The sequence below is a fragment of the Seriola dumerili genome, unplaced genomic scaffold (genome assembly GCF_002260705.1).
Source record: "Seriola dumerili isolate Sdu_G_001 unplaced genomic scaffold, Sdu_1.0 BDQW01000306.1, whole genome shotgun sequence".
In the NCBI taxonomy this organism is placed as follows: domain Eukaryota; kingdom Metazoa; phylum Chordata; class Actinopteri; order Carangiformes; family Carangidae; genus Seriola; species Seriola dumerili.
In genome coordinates, this window is record NW_019174561.1 from 79,515 (window position 1) to 97,014 (window position 17,500).

The 17,500-nt window shown below is 43.3% G+C and overlaps 1 protein-coding gene across 1 annotated transcript in view; it reads left to right on the forward strand.

Moving 5' to 3' along the window:
* chd6 (chromodomain helicase DNA binding protein 6) overlaps positions 1–17,500 on the forward strand; it is a gene marked incomplete at both ends in the record, with an annotated part of 48,931 nt that overhangs the window by 4,916 nt on the left and 26,515 nt on the right. The window contains 13 exons of the mRNA XM_022758719.1: positions 2,478–2,631; positions 3,166–3,315; positions 3,617–3,682; positions 3,904–3,965; positions 6,963–7,080; positions 8,863–8,949; positions 9,080–9,217; positions 11,523–11,644; positions 13,014–13,257; positions 14,259–14,435; positions 15,258–15,401; positions 15,997–16,095; positions 16,945–17,101. Of these exons, the coding sequence (XP_022614440.1) occupies positions 2,478–2,631; positions 3,166–3,315; positions 3,617–3,682; positions 3,904–3,965; positions 6,963–7,080; positions 8,863–8,949; positions 9,080–9,217; positions 11,523–11,644; positions 13,014–13,257; positions 14,259–14,435; positions 15,258–15,401; positions 15,997–16,095; positions 16,945–17,101 (1,718 nt within the window). The remainder of the gene's footprint in view (positions 1–2,477; positions 2,632–3,165; positions 3,316–3,616; positions 3,683–3,903; positions 3,966–6,962; positions 7,081–8,862; positions 8,950–9,079; positions 9,218–11,522; positions 11,645–13,013; positions 13,258–14,258; positions 14,436–15,257; positions 15,402–15,996; positions 16,096–16,944; positions 17,102–17,500) is intronic.

The following is a 17,500-nucleotide window of genomic DNA, read 5'->3' on the forward strand; positions in this document are numbered from 1 at the left end:
TCTCTCTCTCTCTCTCTCTCTCTCTCTCTCTCCCTCTCTCCCTCTCTCTCTGTCTCTCTCTCTCTCTCTCTCTCCCTCTCTCTCTGTCTCTCTCTCCCTCTCTCCTCTCTCTGTCTCTCTCTCTCTCCCTCCCTCTCTCTCTCCCTCTCTCTCTCTCTCTGAGGCTGCGTCCACACTGCTACGCTTTCATTTTAAAGCGGCGTTTTCAAACCAGAAGCGATCTCCGTCCAGACTTCAGACTGTTCCCGCCTGAAAAACATACATGAGCAGTCGCGTACACTGGGCATGTGCGAGCCGGTGTAAACAGGAAGCAGACTGTCTCCTCAGCAAAGACAGCTGTAGCGTTAAAATGCAGAATTTAACTGAACAACAGCTGCTGGCAGAGACGACGAGGTCAGCGACGCTTGTATTTCATTACCCATGTTGCTTTTCAGCGCTGGCAGTGTCTCTGAAACTACAGCTCAGCCTGACCCGTCGTCTTCATGGACCACGTTTCAGTCGCCGTTTCAAACCTGTTCCGTTGTCGTAACAACAGAAACAAAAAAAAACCTGTCAGGGAGAATTCAGCTGTGTTAAAATACTGTATATGTGAGCGAGGAGAGGAGAGATCAGATAAAGAGCTGAAACCAGCTGATAATAGATGACACAGGATGTTAATACGACTCACTTTTCATCCACGGCACAGACACAAACCAGGTTCTGAAGATGTAGAAACTAAAGTTAGAACGAATGGCTTTATTTCTCAGTTTGATTTGACTGTACATGTAGAAAAGAAAAGCCTGTGGTGATCTATCAGGAGACAGCAGAGACACGAGGAGGGAGGACACGGCTGCTTTATTGTGTGAACACTTGTCTGACAAATAATTTAAGTTAATGATAAATCATTAATGGTTAATATATTAATGTTTTCACCATCAACTCATTTATTAAAAATAGGGGGAGTGGGCCTCGGAGATGAAATACTAAGTGAGTCACATTCTGTCAGTCTCATTTAATGGGTTCAAACGTGGGTCGGATACATGTTCAGTGAAGTGAGTCATACGTGCGTCTCATGTATTAAAAAGAAAGGTTGAGAGAAACTGATGCGTGACGTAGATCTGAGCTTCACCTTCACAGTACTTCCTGTTCAGCACACGGCTCAGGTTTAAGTAGAAAACAAATTCTCCTGCAAGTTATTTTCACGTTCCAATTAGTCTGCTGTCTTTTTTATATATAGAGTCATTAAAAAGAACGTATTTGTTAACATGATATGATTATATATATATATGTATATAAAGTCCACCACCCTCCTGTTTCTGTTAAATGATAGAATATTTCAGTCTGATCTTGCCCTCAGGCTGTGTACAAACCCCCCCCCTCTCCCCCTCCATCATATGAAGCTGCATTTGTCTTAATTAGCTCGCGGTCGGAGCAGTTACTGGATGTTTGGAAATCAGTGGGAAAAACCTTCTTTTCATTTTCGGAAGTGAAAAGTTAAAAGTGGCTGGAATCTTTTTCATTTCCCCCTCTTCCTCTTCCTCTTCCTCCTCTTCCTCCTCTTCCTCCTCCTCCTCCTCTTGCTCCTGGAGCTGAACAGTTCTCTACAACTGAATGGAGATTTTCAAATCCTTGTCTTTTTCTGGAGGGAACATGTTTACTGTAATCGAATCAGATCCCTGATCAGTTTGATTGAATCCCTCCTGTCACATTATCGAAACTAAACGTACATTAATTTCCATTTATAATATATTCTGCTATAAAAAGGAAATTATTATGACACAAATATACAAATTATTCATGTGATCACCACCTGAGGAGGAAATAATGGCACCAGCAGAGATGAGTTAGGATTGGCTTCAGCTGATGTTTGATATTATATTATCGATAATATTGAATATCACAATATTTGTGATGTTTTTTCATTCATTCCTTCGTTAGCCATACTCATTTGTCTCTATATATTTGTCTCTTATATCTCCTCTCTAATGTTGTAAAACCTTTAAACTGTTTTTAAATCTGTTTATCATTTATTTTTATTGTTCGTCCTCAATTTTATCTTGTCTTGTAAAACGCATGGTGTCCACTGTGTTTTTAAAGGTGCTATATGAATAAATATTATTATTATTATTATTATTGCTGCATGTCAGCCCTGTGATGGACCTGTCCACGGTGTCGTCTGGGATTCCCTCCAGTCCTCCCATGACCCTAAGAGGGAAAAGCACTGTAGCTAAAAAGGATATTTCTCATGATGTTGAAACATTGTACATGACAATAATATTTGGGCTGGTCTGTAATTGAGATATTGAACTTTAGATGCCGCCCAGGCCTCGTGACGATAGGATATTTTACCAGATACAAGCTAGATACGAGCAGATCGAGCTTCCTGCCTCTGACTCGCTGAGAAAACGCTGCTGCGGGAGACTGGAGCTGATAATTACTCATCACAATTCCTCCTCTCCGTCTGTGTCTCTGTCTCTCTCTCTCTCTCTCTCTCTCAGAGATCCTGCCGCGGCGCCAGTGGAGAAGAAGAAGAAGGGGAAGAGGAGAAACCAGGAAGTGGCTGTCCAGGAGGGGGCGGAGAGTGACGACACTACCTCAATGTCAGCCCTCAACATGGGTGGAGAGGACAGCCAGGACCCCCTGGATAATGCGGTGAGGGATCCCGGCACACAGTGGGTTAATTAGACGGACTGGGGGAGGGGCCGCTTAATTAATAAAGTTTAACTTTATATTAATCTGTAGACGTGTTGGTTAAACATGTTATATGTCGCATTTAAACTCTTGAAAGTCATTCGTCAGAGACTCAGATATTCGAGGGCTAATTAGCAGCAAATGGTTCAATTTCCTGTGACACTTTCTTCCTTCCTTGCTTCCTTCCTTGCTTCCTTCCTTGCGTCCCTTGTTTGATCACTTCCTTTATTCTCTCCTCTTTCCTTCCCTCCTACCCTCACTTCACACTCCCTGCTTTCACCTTAATATCTCTCACTTTCCCATCTCACCTGCCCCCTCCCCCTCTTCTTCAACCACCATATCTCTTTGTGTCATTTCCTCCCTTCCTCCACTTCTTGATTGTCTCCCTAACTCCCTTTTTATCCCTCCTCCATCACTCTTAACTCCTCAATTTCTTTTCCTCTTATCTCACCTCCCCTCTGTCTCCCTGGATGTATCTTCCTTCCTAATCTGCAGAAGCGGCGTTCGGGACGACAGGTCAAGAGGAGGAAGTATAACGAGGATTTAGACTTTAAGGTGGTAGACGATGACGGAGAGACCATCGCGGTCCTGGGAGCCGGTCGCATCTCGGCGCTGAACGCCACCGCTCTGGCGTGGCAGGCCGAGGTAAGGACGCACACAGACTCTCACTTGCGTTCTTCATCTTTAGTTTTAAAATGCACAATAAATATGATGATGTATAATATGTACTCCGCACTCATTGATATAACCGGAGTGGACAGATCGTTGCTCCCACCTCTCGGTTTGATGCGTCGTCTAATAATTACAGATGAGGTTTTGTGTCGTGCACATTTTGAATTCTGTGCGCTGCTCCCTGTGAAGTCTCTGTTGCTCTGCCGCTGTGTGAGCGGTGAACTGACCTTCATCTGAGTGGGATGCTCATCTTTTCTCTCGTCGTGTCCCTCAGGAACCACCTGAGGACGAAGCCAACATCATTGAGAAAATTCTGTCTGTCAGAACAGCGAAGAAAGAGGTGAAGAAGAAAGACGACACACACACACACACACACACACACACAGGCAGAGAGAATCTCACAGATTCACTTTCATGAATGGAATATATATTTTTTTATAGATTATAAATATATGATGACGGTTTTATTTCTGCCTCGTTCGAAAATCTACAGCCCTCCTCATCTTTCTGTATTAATTTATTTATTTCTCCTTCACTTAATCTGCCCGTCTCCCTCCGCAGACTTCGCCGTCAGAGGACCAAGCGGAGGAAACAGAGGAGTTTTACGTCAAGTACAGAAATTTGTGAGTCTCCTCATCATTGCTCAGTCACACATTTAAATGTTATACTTTAGATTTTTTTTGTTTTGTATTCCGCTGACACTTGCAGAGCTCTGTTTCTGCACCGTGTGTCGGCAGGATTGAATTCTCCTGAAGAAGAGCAGGGTTTTTCTCTGCCTGTTTGTTAGTGTGGGGACTTGTCACGCTCGGTGGATGAAGAGGCTCAGAGCGGGGGGGGGGGACGTTGCCGGCACACCGCAGCTCCGGTGTCATTTCATCTGTTATCAGTGTGTTTTGTGCCGTCCACTGCGCACCTGCTTCGACCAGGTGATGCGGAGTCTGAATTATACAATGACAATCTGGGCAAAAGGGAATCCAGTACAGTGCAGGCGTGCGCTTCACTGAACTGAGGTGTTACAGTCCTCACAGTATCTTGCTTGTTTAACTAAAGCTGTCAAATAAATGTAGTGAAGTAGAAACGACAATTTCCCTCGGAAATGTAGGAGTTTCAGTATAAAGTAGCATAAAATGGAAATACTAAAGTTTAATAGTAAAGTATGAGTACGTCAAAATTGTACTGGTACCACTTTACAATAAGACGACCTTTATAAAGGATTTATAAATGGTCTATAATTAGGTTATTAATTTGGTTGTTAACACTTTATAAATCATAAACAATTATAGACACGTTATAACAGTTTTCACACATTGATGCAGCTCACTATTTGGCAAGATCAAGTTAATGCTTACTACTCATTAATCTTACTAATGAGTTATTACCATTTATAACGGGTAAAAGGAGCCTTATTGTAACTTATTAATAAATGATGTGTTTTACACTTTACAGTAAGACTCCCTTTTACCCATTATAAGTTATAAGTTGACAACTAGCTAATATCAGGTAGCTAAACTAACTTAAGGCAAAAGTTGGAAACTAGCTAACATAAGTTAGCTAAACCATAACTTGAGGCTAGAGTTAGAAACAAGCTAACATTAATTAGCTAAACTGTAATTTAAGGCTAAAGTTAGAATAGAAACTAGCTAACATTAGCATTCCAAGTCCTTATCAGTCTGAACCCCAAGCTTTACCAACCTGGATTCTCAAACTGGGACTGGTCAGGTTTTGGAGCTGAGCCCTGAGGGGGAACATGTAAACGCCACAAACACTGAGACCCGAGGAGCTGCGTCTTTAAACTGAGCCAGATGCTCACAAGCTCAAAGAAATGCTCTCTGGCTAATCTACAACAAGTCCTGGGGGGATTAAAAGTCACCCTCATGACTGATGAAAACACATCAGGAGTGTCTTGACTTTGTTGGAGCGGTTGGTTAATAGTTTTTAAGACACCGATGTCTCCTGGGGAAATTGACTTCACACACACACACACGGGCTGTTTTTTCAGCGGTGGAGTCGGTGGAGTGCTCCTCAGCCGGAGCTGTTGAGGCAGAGCAGAGAGAGTTTTTCATCATCTTACCGAGGCTCAGCTCTTCTCTGGAGACTCTCTCTGTTTGTTCCTGCACTTTGTATCTTTAAGAAAGGTCCTACACAGATATACAGTCGTTATTATGATCATAATTTATTCTCTGGGGTGATGAATAAAACATGGCAGATTTGCCTGCGTTAATTCAAACCGAACGGATGTGAATGCTTTACTTTTCCGCGACTCCATTTAGAATAATGTATTCACAAATTATAGAGTCCGAGAAAAGTATAATATTTGTTGTGTAAAAAAAAAAATCATTATTATACATAATGCAGTATCAAATGCATAAGTAGTTGCACAGGCGGTTCAGTAACTGCATGGTGCAGCACTATATGCTGAGCGCTGCGCTGACATTTATGTTTGTCCATTTATAGATCGTGGTTTATGGATTAAATCATGCATGTCGTTGTGTAAGATTCAGTGGTGTGTGTGTGTGTGTGTGTGTGTGTGATGAAGATAAAACACTCTGTAGGACACAGTGCATCATGGCTCCCTCTTGTTTAAACCTCTTGCTGAGGCCGATCAGATGGATCACATTAATTTGTTTTGCTTCTTCATCATCGATCCTCTGTATTTTTTATTTATTCATGATTGTATCTTAATGTTAGAACACTTTTTCTAAACACAATTTCACTCTGTTTTAATTAATTTCCATGACCTGATCATTAAATGATGTTGATGATGATGATGACCAAGGTCTCCTACTGTGCTGAAGCTTTTGTGATGTCCCTCACTTGTACGTCTCTTTGGATAAAACCATGGCCTTACTTTATTTTATCCATGTTGATTTAAAGCTGGTTTGGAGCGTCTTAAACTGGTCTGTTTGTTTAATGTTTGGTTTTGAAGCTCCATATTTTCTTCTTCTTCTGTGTTTTATTGAAGCGTTGATCCATCAGAAGATATATTTGTAGTTTTACATCTCCTCTCTCAGGCTTCTCTCTGCAGCTCTAGTAACAACAGGTCGGTGAGCCAATCAGAAGAGAGGAGGCTCTGAGTCTCTCTTCTGATTGGCTGACTGTTTTCTGAGTGATCCAATAAAAATAAAGCAGATTTCAGGTAAAAACACTCAGAGAAACCAAATCCTGCAAGGTTTGGATGGTGGGTCCAGGTGGGCGGGGCTTGGTGACTGCTTTGTTGTGACATCACAAAGTTCCAGAAGTCCTGACGGCTGGTTTTAAGGCTCAGTTTCTGAATACAGGCTGTGTGCATTTCTCTGTGGACTGAGGCTTTGATACTTTCACAGTATTAATATAGAAGCTAGAGCTGATCTATAATCACACTACACATGGACACAGACCTTTACACTGGAGGAGCTTTAACTTTAACTGTCTTTTTTTGTCTTTTTTGATAATCAGCAGAAATTCTTGTTGTAGTTGGACTGATTTGTTTCCATCTCTTTATATTGAGTTGATTGAAATCATGATGTGATTTGTCTTGATTTTCTTTATTGAGTTTGAACCTTTTTATAACATTCAAACAGATAAACAAACCTCATGTATTTTATAAGCTAAAAGCTGCGTTGTTTCTTTTGTTGTTTTAGTTCCTACCTTCACTGCAAATGGGCCACTCTGGAGGAGCTAGAGAAGGATCCTAGAATCCACCAGAAGATAAAACGCTTCAGGACCAAACAAGCCCAGATGAAACACCTGTTCACCGAGGTAAACGCTGTTCCTCATCCTCTCCTCAGCTAATCTTCTCCCTCTGACTTCATATGTTATTACCTCTTATGAGCCATTACCGAAGCCTTTTTCTCCCGTCACGAAACATGCGGTCGTGATCACTTCAGGTGTGTAATGGATGAACGGGTCACAATGCCTGATAATTCACAGCACATTCATCCGGTGACGCCGCAAAGTGTTGGAAGTGCTGTAAAGGTCGTCGGGTTAACTCCAACATGCTGTAACCTGGCAACTACTTGACATAGAAGCGTAATTCGGCCTCTGCTGAATAACTCAAACTTCATGGTTGCAGACCTTGTCACACCTTGTTGTTGACCTTAATTAAAGCTTCTCAGAACGAATGTTGAGGGGTAAAGCGATGGTTGAAAAGTAGCAGTTAGTGTCTCTCCATCTACAGGAAGCATGTTTATGGAGGATGTGGCTCATAGAGGTTGAAATAACAACTTGTCTCTGTACGACAGAGGGAGGCCTGTCTCTCAGGAGTAGAAAGAAACGGCAGTGGTAGAATTAAAATATGGAGTTACAGTATTAAGTAAATGCTTCTTTTCACAATGCTCTTATGTTAAAGTTAGAATCTGTAACTTTTCCACATTAAAATGTTTAAAAACAGCTCGACCTGTGTTCTATATGTTGTTGAGTTGTGTTCTTACATTTATTCCCAAATGTCATAATCACGGTAACGCCGTTTCATTGGTTGCCTGTCAGTGACATCATATCCCGACGCACGCTTTTAATTGAATTGAATTTATTTATCTTTCTATTTAGTGACATATTTTAAGCTGTTTTATTGGTGTGTCCTTTTATTCTATGATCACTTTCTGGATTGTTTTTACTTTTAATACCCTACTTTTCTTTCTAGTTATTTATTTTATTTCTACTTTTATTTTCTGGTTTCACTCACTTCCAATCACCTCCTCCCTTTTAATCTATTTTGTCTTCATTTTTATTAGATTTTTAATATCCAACCTTTTATTTCAGTTTTTTCTCACTTGAATACGTTTCACACAAACCCATTTACATACAGGAGAAAGTAATAAATAAAAACAAATGAAAATAAGACAATAATAACAGGAGCTGAGGAAAGACTGGAAAACAGAGATAATGATGGAGTGATAAAGATAAAATGATAAAATACTAAAACAGTATGTGTAACTCTGTTTGCAAGATCCACGTCTGGACATGAAGTTATCAGAGAAACAAGCAGAGGAAACGTTAGACAGCTCAGCTACGAGACGTGAAGAATCACTGATTTTTAAATTGAAACTGTTTTTATTCAGAGTTTCTACTGGTTTTAATCCTCTGGTCTGTTTGTTGTGGAGAGGAGGAAACCTCTGTGGATAATTCAGCTGCAGGTAAAAACCTCCTGCACGTCTGCTTCATAAGTTATTAAAGAAACAGTCAGAACAAAGGTTAGCATCAATCTCAGCTCCAGCTCTTCCCTGAGTTTATCCTCCGTACGGCGTCGCTCAGACTCTGACTTTAAATGTGAAACTGCTTTAGTCAGTTGAGTGTTTTTACTGGTTTTAATCATCTTGTCTCGTCCTGAACGGCCGGGAGAAGCTGAAGACAACAACTCCCATGATCCCACGCTATTTCCAAACGCCATCTTTTATTATTGTTTTGATGGAGAGACCCCTAGTGGCAGAAGTTACAGACTGTACATTTAAGACATCTTCTTAGCTTATTTTACAGACTGTTCCCTGACCTGATTACCAATGAATAATCAATAATCTGCTGCTGTCTCTCTTCGTCTCTTCTCAGCCTGATGACGACTTGTTTAACCCAGACTATGTCGAGGTGGACAGAGTGCTGGAGGTGGCTGTTACCACAGATACTGAGACTGGAGAGGTACGTAACACAAACACAGACGCACTCTGTCAGCTGTGAAAGTGGTTATTATCACTGAAGGTCCTCACACACACACACACACACACACACACACACACACACTGTGTTTGTCGTTGTGCTGCTGCTGCAGGAGGTGACCCATTACCTCGTTAAGTGGTGCAGTCTCTCGTACGAGGAGGCGACGTGGGAGCTGCAGGAGGACCTGGACCCGGAGAAGATCAAAGAGTTTGAGGGGATCCAGAAACTGCCGCCGGACCTCAGACACATGGTGAGTAGAGACACAATAAAAGACGAGAGTCGCCGTCCGGTTTAATGCAGCTCTTTGACGGAGAGGAGGGAAACTGTAGTTCAACACTGCCGCTAATGAGAGAGTGAGGACAACACAGGTTCAGGCTCAAGGAGAAAACAGCAACTTTCAGACCTTTGCAACAACTACACATTTACTGTGTGAAAAGAAAATCTATAAAGTGATGGAGCATTGTTAGCAGAAGAGAGAGGGGGGGGGTGTTTAAATCAAAATGTTTGGAAATAAAGGTTGAGAAATGATGTAAAAATACAGAATAATAAAGTAAGAACAGCAGATGTCGCCTGACAGTCGGGTCAGTTTGGAGGCCGTTTCCACCGTGATCAGTTTGCAGCGTGGCGTCGTCATTTCCAGACGCTGCAGTCGTGTTTTTGCTCGGAGTTGTGAACCTGCCGTTCTAAGACATGAGTCGACTCTTGGCGTCTTATGTCCCTAAGTCTTACGACAGTTTGAATAATGCTGCGGGACACGCTGGCTGCGGTAAAACAAATCCGCTACTTATTCCGGGGCTGCAGCTCGCGCTCAGAGGAAGGTGTAGCTGTGTGTGTTTCTGGTGTAACAGCACGGCGCTGGACGGGTGATAGGTGTGTTTCCAGTGTCTGTGCTCTGAAAGAATATGAGCGTGTTCACCCGGGTGTTGTGTTTACATGACTGCTGATCGGAGCCGGAGCCGGTAAATACCTGTGACTGCTGCAGAGTCATGTGACCTGGGACCGCCTTCTCCATTACCGACCAAAGCCTGACGTTAGCGGGTCCGGTCTCATGAACGCGATATCTCACAAACACCTTGAGGGAGCTTCTTCAGATTTGGCACAGATATTCACTTGGACTCAAGGATGAACTGATTAGATTTTTGGTGGTCAAAGGTCAAAGGTCAAGCTCACTGTGACTTCACAAAACACACTTTTGGCCTTTTGAAAGTGACATCTCAAGTTAGCCTGGAGGGAAATTCTTCAGAATTGGCACGAACATTCATTTGGACTGAAAGATGAACTGATAAGATTTTGGTGGACAAAGGTCAAAGGTCATGGTCACTGTGACCTCACAAAACACGTTTTTGGCCATAATTAACAAATTCATTCACTAATTATGACACAATTTAACTCAAATAAAAAGGATAAAATGAAGTGAAGCCATTTCATAACTAAGAGATCAAAGGTCAACTTCACTGTGATGTCATAATGTTCTGTAAAAAAACTACCTCTGGCTGTTATACAACACTGTAACTCGGGAAGGAGAGACTGGGACCATATATCCTGCGTCTCGACTGCTTGGCGGAGGGATACAACCACGAGGCGGCGATTCTAGTTTGTGGCGTTTTTTCTGGCTCAGGTGCTCGAAGGTGACGCCCTCATTCTCTACAAAGCTCTGATTGGCTCAGTTGTTAGGTCAGAGAACAAATCACCTGACCTGTTTGAATACACGGAGATGTGGGTGGAAATCTTGAAGCAGGATATATCAGATAAATACTGTGAGAAAACATTTACAAACTGTGATGAGGATGGTGAAAACAAACAAACAACACGCCACCATTACAGCTTTATGTTTCATCTTCGCTGCCTCCACAGCCGCTCTCCCCTCGGCCTCTTCTCCACTGTTAATGAGCACAAACACAATCAGTGCTGCGAGGTTTTTCCCTTCACGTCTGTGCCGTTCGCTTTTGTAGAATAAAACCCTCAACGACCAAACCCGTGTGAAACATCTGCCTCTTTGACCCTCAGTCCCCTCCACATCTGGGCCGCTCTGCTTCAGCGAGTGTGTGTGGGCGTCACCGTGAAAGCCCGGACTAGAAACTATAGCAGAGAGGTCGTTAAAAGCGAGACGTCAGTTTTGTGACAGTTGTGTATTAAGCCGTCGGTCGTCTGAGCGGTCTAACGTTTCAACTTCACTGGATGCTGAACACAAAATTGCTGCTTAAATAGCAGCAATTTTCCCAGAGTCTATTTCACCTCGCGAGAGACGCAGGAGTGAGACCCCGAGCAGATTATTCCTGCTCTTTCGCCATTATTCATTTCAATTAGTATCATCACTTATTACGTCCTGGCAGCGACGGTGAGTCACGCTGCTTATTTTATTAGTCGTCTATTCAACCTCCAGTTTCTCTCTCACCTTTTAAAAACAGCTCGTCTGCCTCCTCTCTGATTTAATATCTGATCCTCCTGCTTCTTCTGATGGATAAAATCTGTGTCGTGTGAGTGATTCCGTTCGGACGAAGTGAGTTACAGTTTGTGTAAAGACTCGTGTGTGTGTGTGTGTGTGTGTGTCGCAGGAACGTCCTCTTCCAGACAAGTGGCAGAAGCTGGAGCGGAGCAGAGATTACCGCAACGGAAACCAGCTCAGAGAATACCAGTTAGAGGGAATGAACTGGTTACTGTTCAATTGGTACAACAGGTAAATACACAAACACACCTGAGCCAGTCAAAGCAGCGTGATTGCTTTTAGGTTTAAAGAACATTTGGTGTTGATATGACACTGTGAACGACAACTAACAAAGAAGCTAATAAACTCCACCCCACATGCTGACTTTTATAAGATGATACAATTTACAGATGTTCCCTAAACGCCTCACATGCAGCCAATGGGAAGATGTTACCTGCAGCAAACATGCACTTAGTGTCTTTAAGGGAGGTTTATAGTTGTCATTGCAAAATGTGCCAATATGCGGGGCCGTCAGGGGCCCCTTTTCTCCTTGGGGGGGCCCCAAGCTTTTGTGTGGTGTGCCTCTCCTGATGCTGCACATCTGGTTCTTGGTCACAGTCGGATTAAATCAGTTTTCAGGTGTTAAATGTAAAAAAAACCTTCACACTGACGATTTTCCAGGGTTCCCACGGCGCCTTGAAATCCTTGAAAGTTTGTGAATTTGAGAAAATAGACGTAAACAGACCCACAGGCATTGAAAGTGCTTGAATTTATATTTTTCGTTGGAGAAATAAAAATGATTTTAAATAGGCGCCGACAACACGGTCTGTAACAGATTCTTTCTCTTTTTCATTGCTGTCTGTGAGCTCTTTTAAAGCTGCTGTGTCTCAAAACTCTTAATTAACCTTGATCTGAGTAGTACTATCATCTGTTGGGTCCTTGAATCTGGGGCAGTTGGGCTTGGAAAGAACTTGTGGGGAATCCTGATTTTACTTTTCTACTTAAAATGTAAAAAATAATTAAAATAAAATAAAAATACACCATGTCCATGGAGGAATGTCGCTGTAACACAAACAGTTACTACTCCTTCATCCAGGGCTAGCTGGTTAGCTGGTTAGCTGGTTAGCTGGTTAGCTGGTTAGCATGCTAACTTCAGTGGATATCTCTGCAACACAACACAGACGTCTTTTTCTGTTTCCCCTGTAATAAAGAACAACTGGTACTAAGTACTTTTTATTTACACACACAGTAATCCATTAATTAGCTTAATTATTGTACTAATTAGTGTAAACAGATGTGTTTCCTGTATGTTAGGATCATGGCAGGACACCTTTCTCTTTCTCTCTCTCTGTCTCTCTCTCCCCCTCCCTCTCTCTCTCTGCTGTTACTCTCACCTCACTATCACGATCTTTCTTCTCTCTCTGTTTCTCCCTCTGTCCTCCATTTTCCTTCACTCTCCTCTCCTTGTGTTTTCTTCTCGCTCGTCTCTGCTCATCTGTCCCTCGTTCTCCTCTCCTGTCTGCTTCTTCTCTCTCTGTCTCTCCCTCCCTCTCTCTCTCTCTCTCCCTCTCTCTCTCTCTCTCTCTCTCACTCTCACGACGTCTTTTGTTTTTCTTCCCAGGAAAAACTGCATCCTGGCAGATGAAATGGGTTTGGGAAAGACGATCCAGTCCATCACCTTCCTGTACGAGATCTTCAACATGGGGATCCGCGGCCCCTTCCTCATCATCGCCCCCCTGTCCACCATCACCAACTGGGAGAGGGAGTTTCGCACGTGGACGCACATGAACGTCATCGTGTACCACGGCTCCCAGATCAGCCGGCAGATGATCCTGCAGTACGAGATGTTTCACAGAGACCCGCAGGTAGAGCATTACTCACCGGCCCTCGCCCGTCAGCCGGTGACTGAGTCAGCCGGTGACTGAGTCGGCCGTGTGAGGCTTTTATTCATAGAGCTAAAGGTGGAGGACGCACACGGCCGTCTGGTCTTTTATTTTTATTGGAGTGAGTCCTAACAAAGATACAGAGATGAAGAGCGTCCTCCACACTGCAGGAAACAGTCGCGTTGTGATTTTGCAGAACACATGTTGTGAAATTGTTGTTTGTGTTGTCACAACCCGAGACTAAAGAGGGAGACGCACACAAACGAGCCAATTAACAAATGTTTTATTTAAAAACAATAAATCAGGGAGGAGAACTTAGACTAACAATGTGTAATCTGTAAGATCAGCCGTGTGAGTGCAGTGTTGTTTGGTTTCACAACACAAACCAAAACCAAATGTGGCGCCTCAGGGAGGAGAGAGAACCAGAAGCAGAAGTTCCAGCGTGGTTTTCAAAGCACTGGCACGCAGGGCGCAGGTGTGGCAGGTGTTCTGGTGAGCCAGGTCCTGACGGACCCGCCTCTAGTACCTGTAAAGAAAGCAGCCACACACACAGGAAGCAACAGGCACGCAGGGTTGGAGAGGGTCGGCTCCATGTGTTTTGAGCTCTCGGGGCCACCGTACCACCGTGATCAGCTTCCTAGAGACTGTCTCTCTCTCTCTCTCTCTCTCTCTCTCTCTCTCTCTCTCTCTCTCTCTCTCTCTCTCTCTCGCTCTCTCTGGTTTAAATATTCAGTGTCATCACAGGTTCCTCGCTGCTGCATATCCAGTGTCAGCTGAATACAGAATACTGTTATCTCCTCTGTGAGCAGCTAATGTGCTGCAGCTTCATGAGTCTCGAGTTGAGCTTTCGGCAGATATCTGGGGGGGTGGGGGGGGGGATTCATCCTGGTCATGCATGACGAACTCAGACCAACTTGTGTTCAATTTTACCAATGATAATCTTGAAGGTGTCATCCTCCACCCTGGTTCTCTCCTGCCCTCAGGGTAACACCCTCCCCGGCGTGCTGAAGTTTCACGGGCTGATCACCACCTTCGAGATGATCATGGCCGACTGCCCGGAGCTGAAGAAGCTGCACTGGCGCTGCGTGGTGATCGACGAGGCTCACCGCCTGAAGAACAGGAACTGCAAACTGCTGGAGGGGCTCAAACTCATGAACCTGGTCAGTCTCTGTGTTTGATATTTGCAGCTGATATGTTTTTGGTCAAATATAATGAAGCAATAATTCGGTAGAGTTGGCTCCGTAGCATTAGCTAAACCTACACGTAGCTTCTTTAAGTTTAAAGTGTTTTGGTTCGTTTGGTTGAAGAAGTCGGTTTATCAATAAAAACAAGGAAACTTTTTATTTTCCTCTATTAAGTGATTACAAAACAAAAATAGTGAGATGGATTGAGCCAAACACACGACAGAGGAGACAACAAACACGTAAGAAAAAACAAAAATAAATAAATAAAAATAATTTTAAATTAATTTCTAGTAGAAAAATAAACGTTGAAAAAGAAGAAATAAATATAATAAAATAAAATAAATGTAAAATAAAAAAATGATGAGCATACTACATGAATAAACACACAGCGTCAACCTGTACATGCTCATAATTATAACACGAACTAGAAGACGTGACGTCAAAGACCGATTCCCCGTCTCCAACACGTTTCCCAACAAGACGAAACCGAACTCAGTCCCACCTCTTCCTGCTATCACAGCTGCTCTTCATCCCATTAATTTAAATAGGTAATTAATAGATAAAGTAATTACTTCAATTCAGATTAAATGTTGAAGTGAATTATCAAGTTTGTGAAAATATAATGAGACTGTGACGTTCCTCAAATGAACAGAAATGTCATATTGCTTGTTTTTCCATCATCTTGTTGCAGCCTCTTCTTCTTCTTCTTCTTCTTCTTCTTCTTCTTCTTCTTCTTCTTCTTCTTCTTCTGTGGTTCAGCGGCGCCATTCGTGCTGATGTTTTTTTTTGTTTTTCCAGGAACACAAGGTTCTGCTGACGGGAACCCCTCTGCAGAACTCTGTGGAGGAGCTGTTCAGTCTGTTGAACTTCCTGGAGCCGCTGCAGTTTCCCTCCGAGAGCAGCTTCCTGGAAGAGTTTGGTGACCTCAAAACAGACGAACAGGTAGGTTCAGGTAACCGGAGACGGGATAAAAACCGCCTCCAGTGATGTCACTCGAGTCGGCGTTGGTGTCTGAGGAAAGTTAAAAAAATAAAAATAAAAATAAAAGCCTAGGGATGTGGAGTTGAGGAAAGAAGAGAGCTCGCTCCTCTTCTCTGCTGCAGGCTCCAGCTGAACTCTTTGTGGCAGAGATGCATTGTGGGTAATGTAGGTGGCAGGTTTTGACAAGGAAGAAGAAAGTGTGAAATAAAAAAATAAAAAAAGACAATATCTCAGGTTCTGCTGCTTCTATTTTTGGGAATGTTGTTAAAGTGTCAATCCTGAGTCTGACAGTCTTTTTAAAGCCAAAGTCTGTGTGTGGGAAGGCTTTTACTGTGAAAAGCAGCCGCAGGAAGCTGGCAGTGCTTGTATTAGATGCATGCCATAACGTTGCTGTTCTTCTTCAGCACCTCTGTGACCCTGTGTTTTTGCCTCTTGGGCTCAGCTGTGATTTTGTTGGTTGGTTTTATTTTGAAAAACCCTCTCAGTATGAACATAAAGAGGACATTTGCAGTCGTGTCACATTCACACCTCCCCCCTCCCCCTCTGTCTCCACCAGGTGAAGAAGCTTCAGGCCATTTTGAAACCCATGATGTTGCGGCGACTGAAAGACGACGTGGAAAAAAACCTGGCGCCCAAAGAAGAGACCATCATCGAGGTAGACGAGCTGATTCTCCCGCTCTTCCCTCCGCTGCGGACGACTCCCGTCCCGCCTCCTTCTGCTGTTGTGAATTAAATCCTTCAACAGAAGCGTCGTCTTTAATGAGGCCACTAATGAGAGCTGTTTTTATCAGAATTATTCGTCTTAAGTCTTTATGAGTCTCGTTAATCACAACTTCATTCAAAATTAAAGTAAATGAAATTAAAGTGAAGTTCATTAAAAGTGAAGGGAAGGAGTTTAAAGTGTTTCAGAACAAGACCTCGTCTCCTCGTCTCCTCTCCTCCTCGTCTCCTCTCCCCCTCGTCTCCTCTCCTCCTCATCTCCTCTGCTCCTTGTGTCCTCTGCTCCTTGTTTCCTCTCCTCCTTGTCTCCTCTCCTCCTTGTGTCCTCTCCTCTCTCCTTGTCTTGTAATGAATGAAGCAGATTGTTCACCAGGCACTGCCACCGTCTTCATACTGTCTCTGTGTGTGTGTATGTGTGTGTGTGTGTGTGTGTGTGTGNCCTCTCCTCTGCTCCTTGTGACCTCTCCTCCTTGTGACCTCTCCTCCTTGTGTCCTCTCCTCCTTGTCTCCTCTCCTCCTTGTTTCCTCTCCTCCTTGTTTCCTCTGCTCCTTGTGACCTCTCCTCCTTGTGTCCTCTGCTCCTTGTCTCCTCTCCTCCTTGTCTCCTCTCATCCTTGTTTCCTCTCCTCCTTGTGTCCTCTCCTCTCTCCTTGTCTTGTAATGAATGAAGCAGATTGTTCACCAGGCACTGCCACCGTCTTCATACTGTGTGTGTGTGTGTGTGTGTGTGTGTGTGTGTGTGTGTGTGTGTGTGTGTGTGTGTGTGTGTGTGTGTGTCCTGCAGGTGGAGTTGACCAACATCCAGAAGAAATACTACCGAGCCATCTTAGAGAAGAACTTCTCCTTCCTGTCTAAAGGAGCGAACCAACACAACATGCCCAACCTCATCAACACCATGATGGAGCTCCGCAAGTGCTGCAACCATCCCTACCTGATCACAGGTGACCACACACACACACACACACACACACAATATTAAAATAATAATAATATTTAAAATGTTAAACTGCAAAATCATGAAGTGCATCTCCAGGTTAATATTTTGTGATTGATATAATCCACTGAACAGATCCGTTTCCTCTGCAGAGAAGCTTCTCTCTTACTGCAGTCCGCCGAGCTGCAGACACACCGGGCTTCTACAGGGAATAGGACACTCTGATTACATTTTTCTTTTTTTCTTTTTTACATTTTTATTGGACATTACGCTCAAAACACTCCCGTGATTAATTAAGAGACTAAGTAGAAACCTTTGAAACCATGCACCAGCTGCCATTAAACCAGCACAAGTGGATTTGGACCCTAAATGCAGCTGCTCTGTGCTCTTTAGTCTCCCTCCCTCC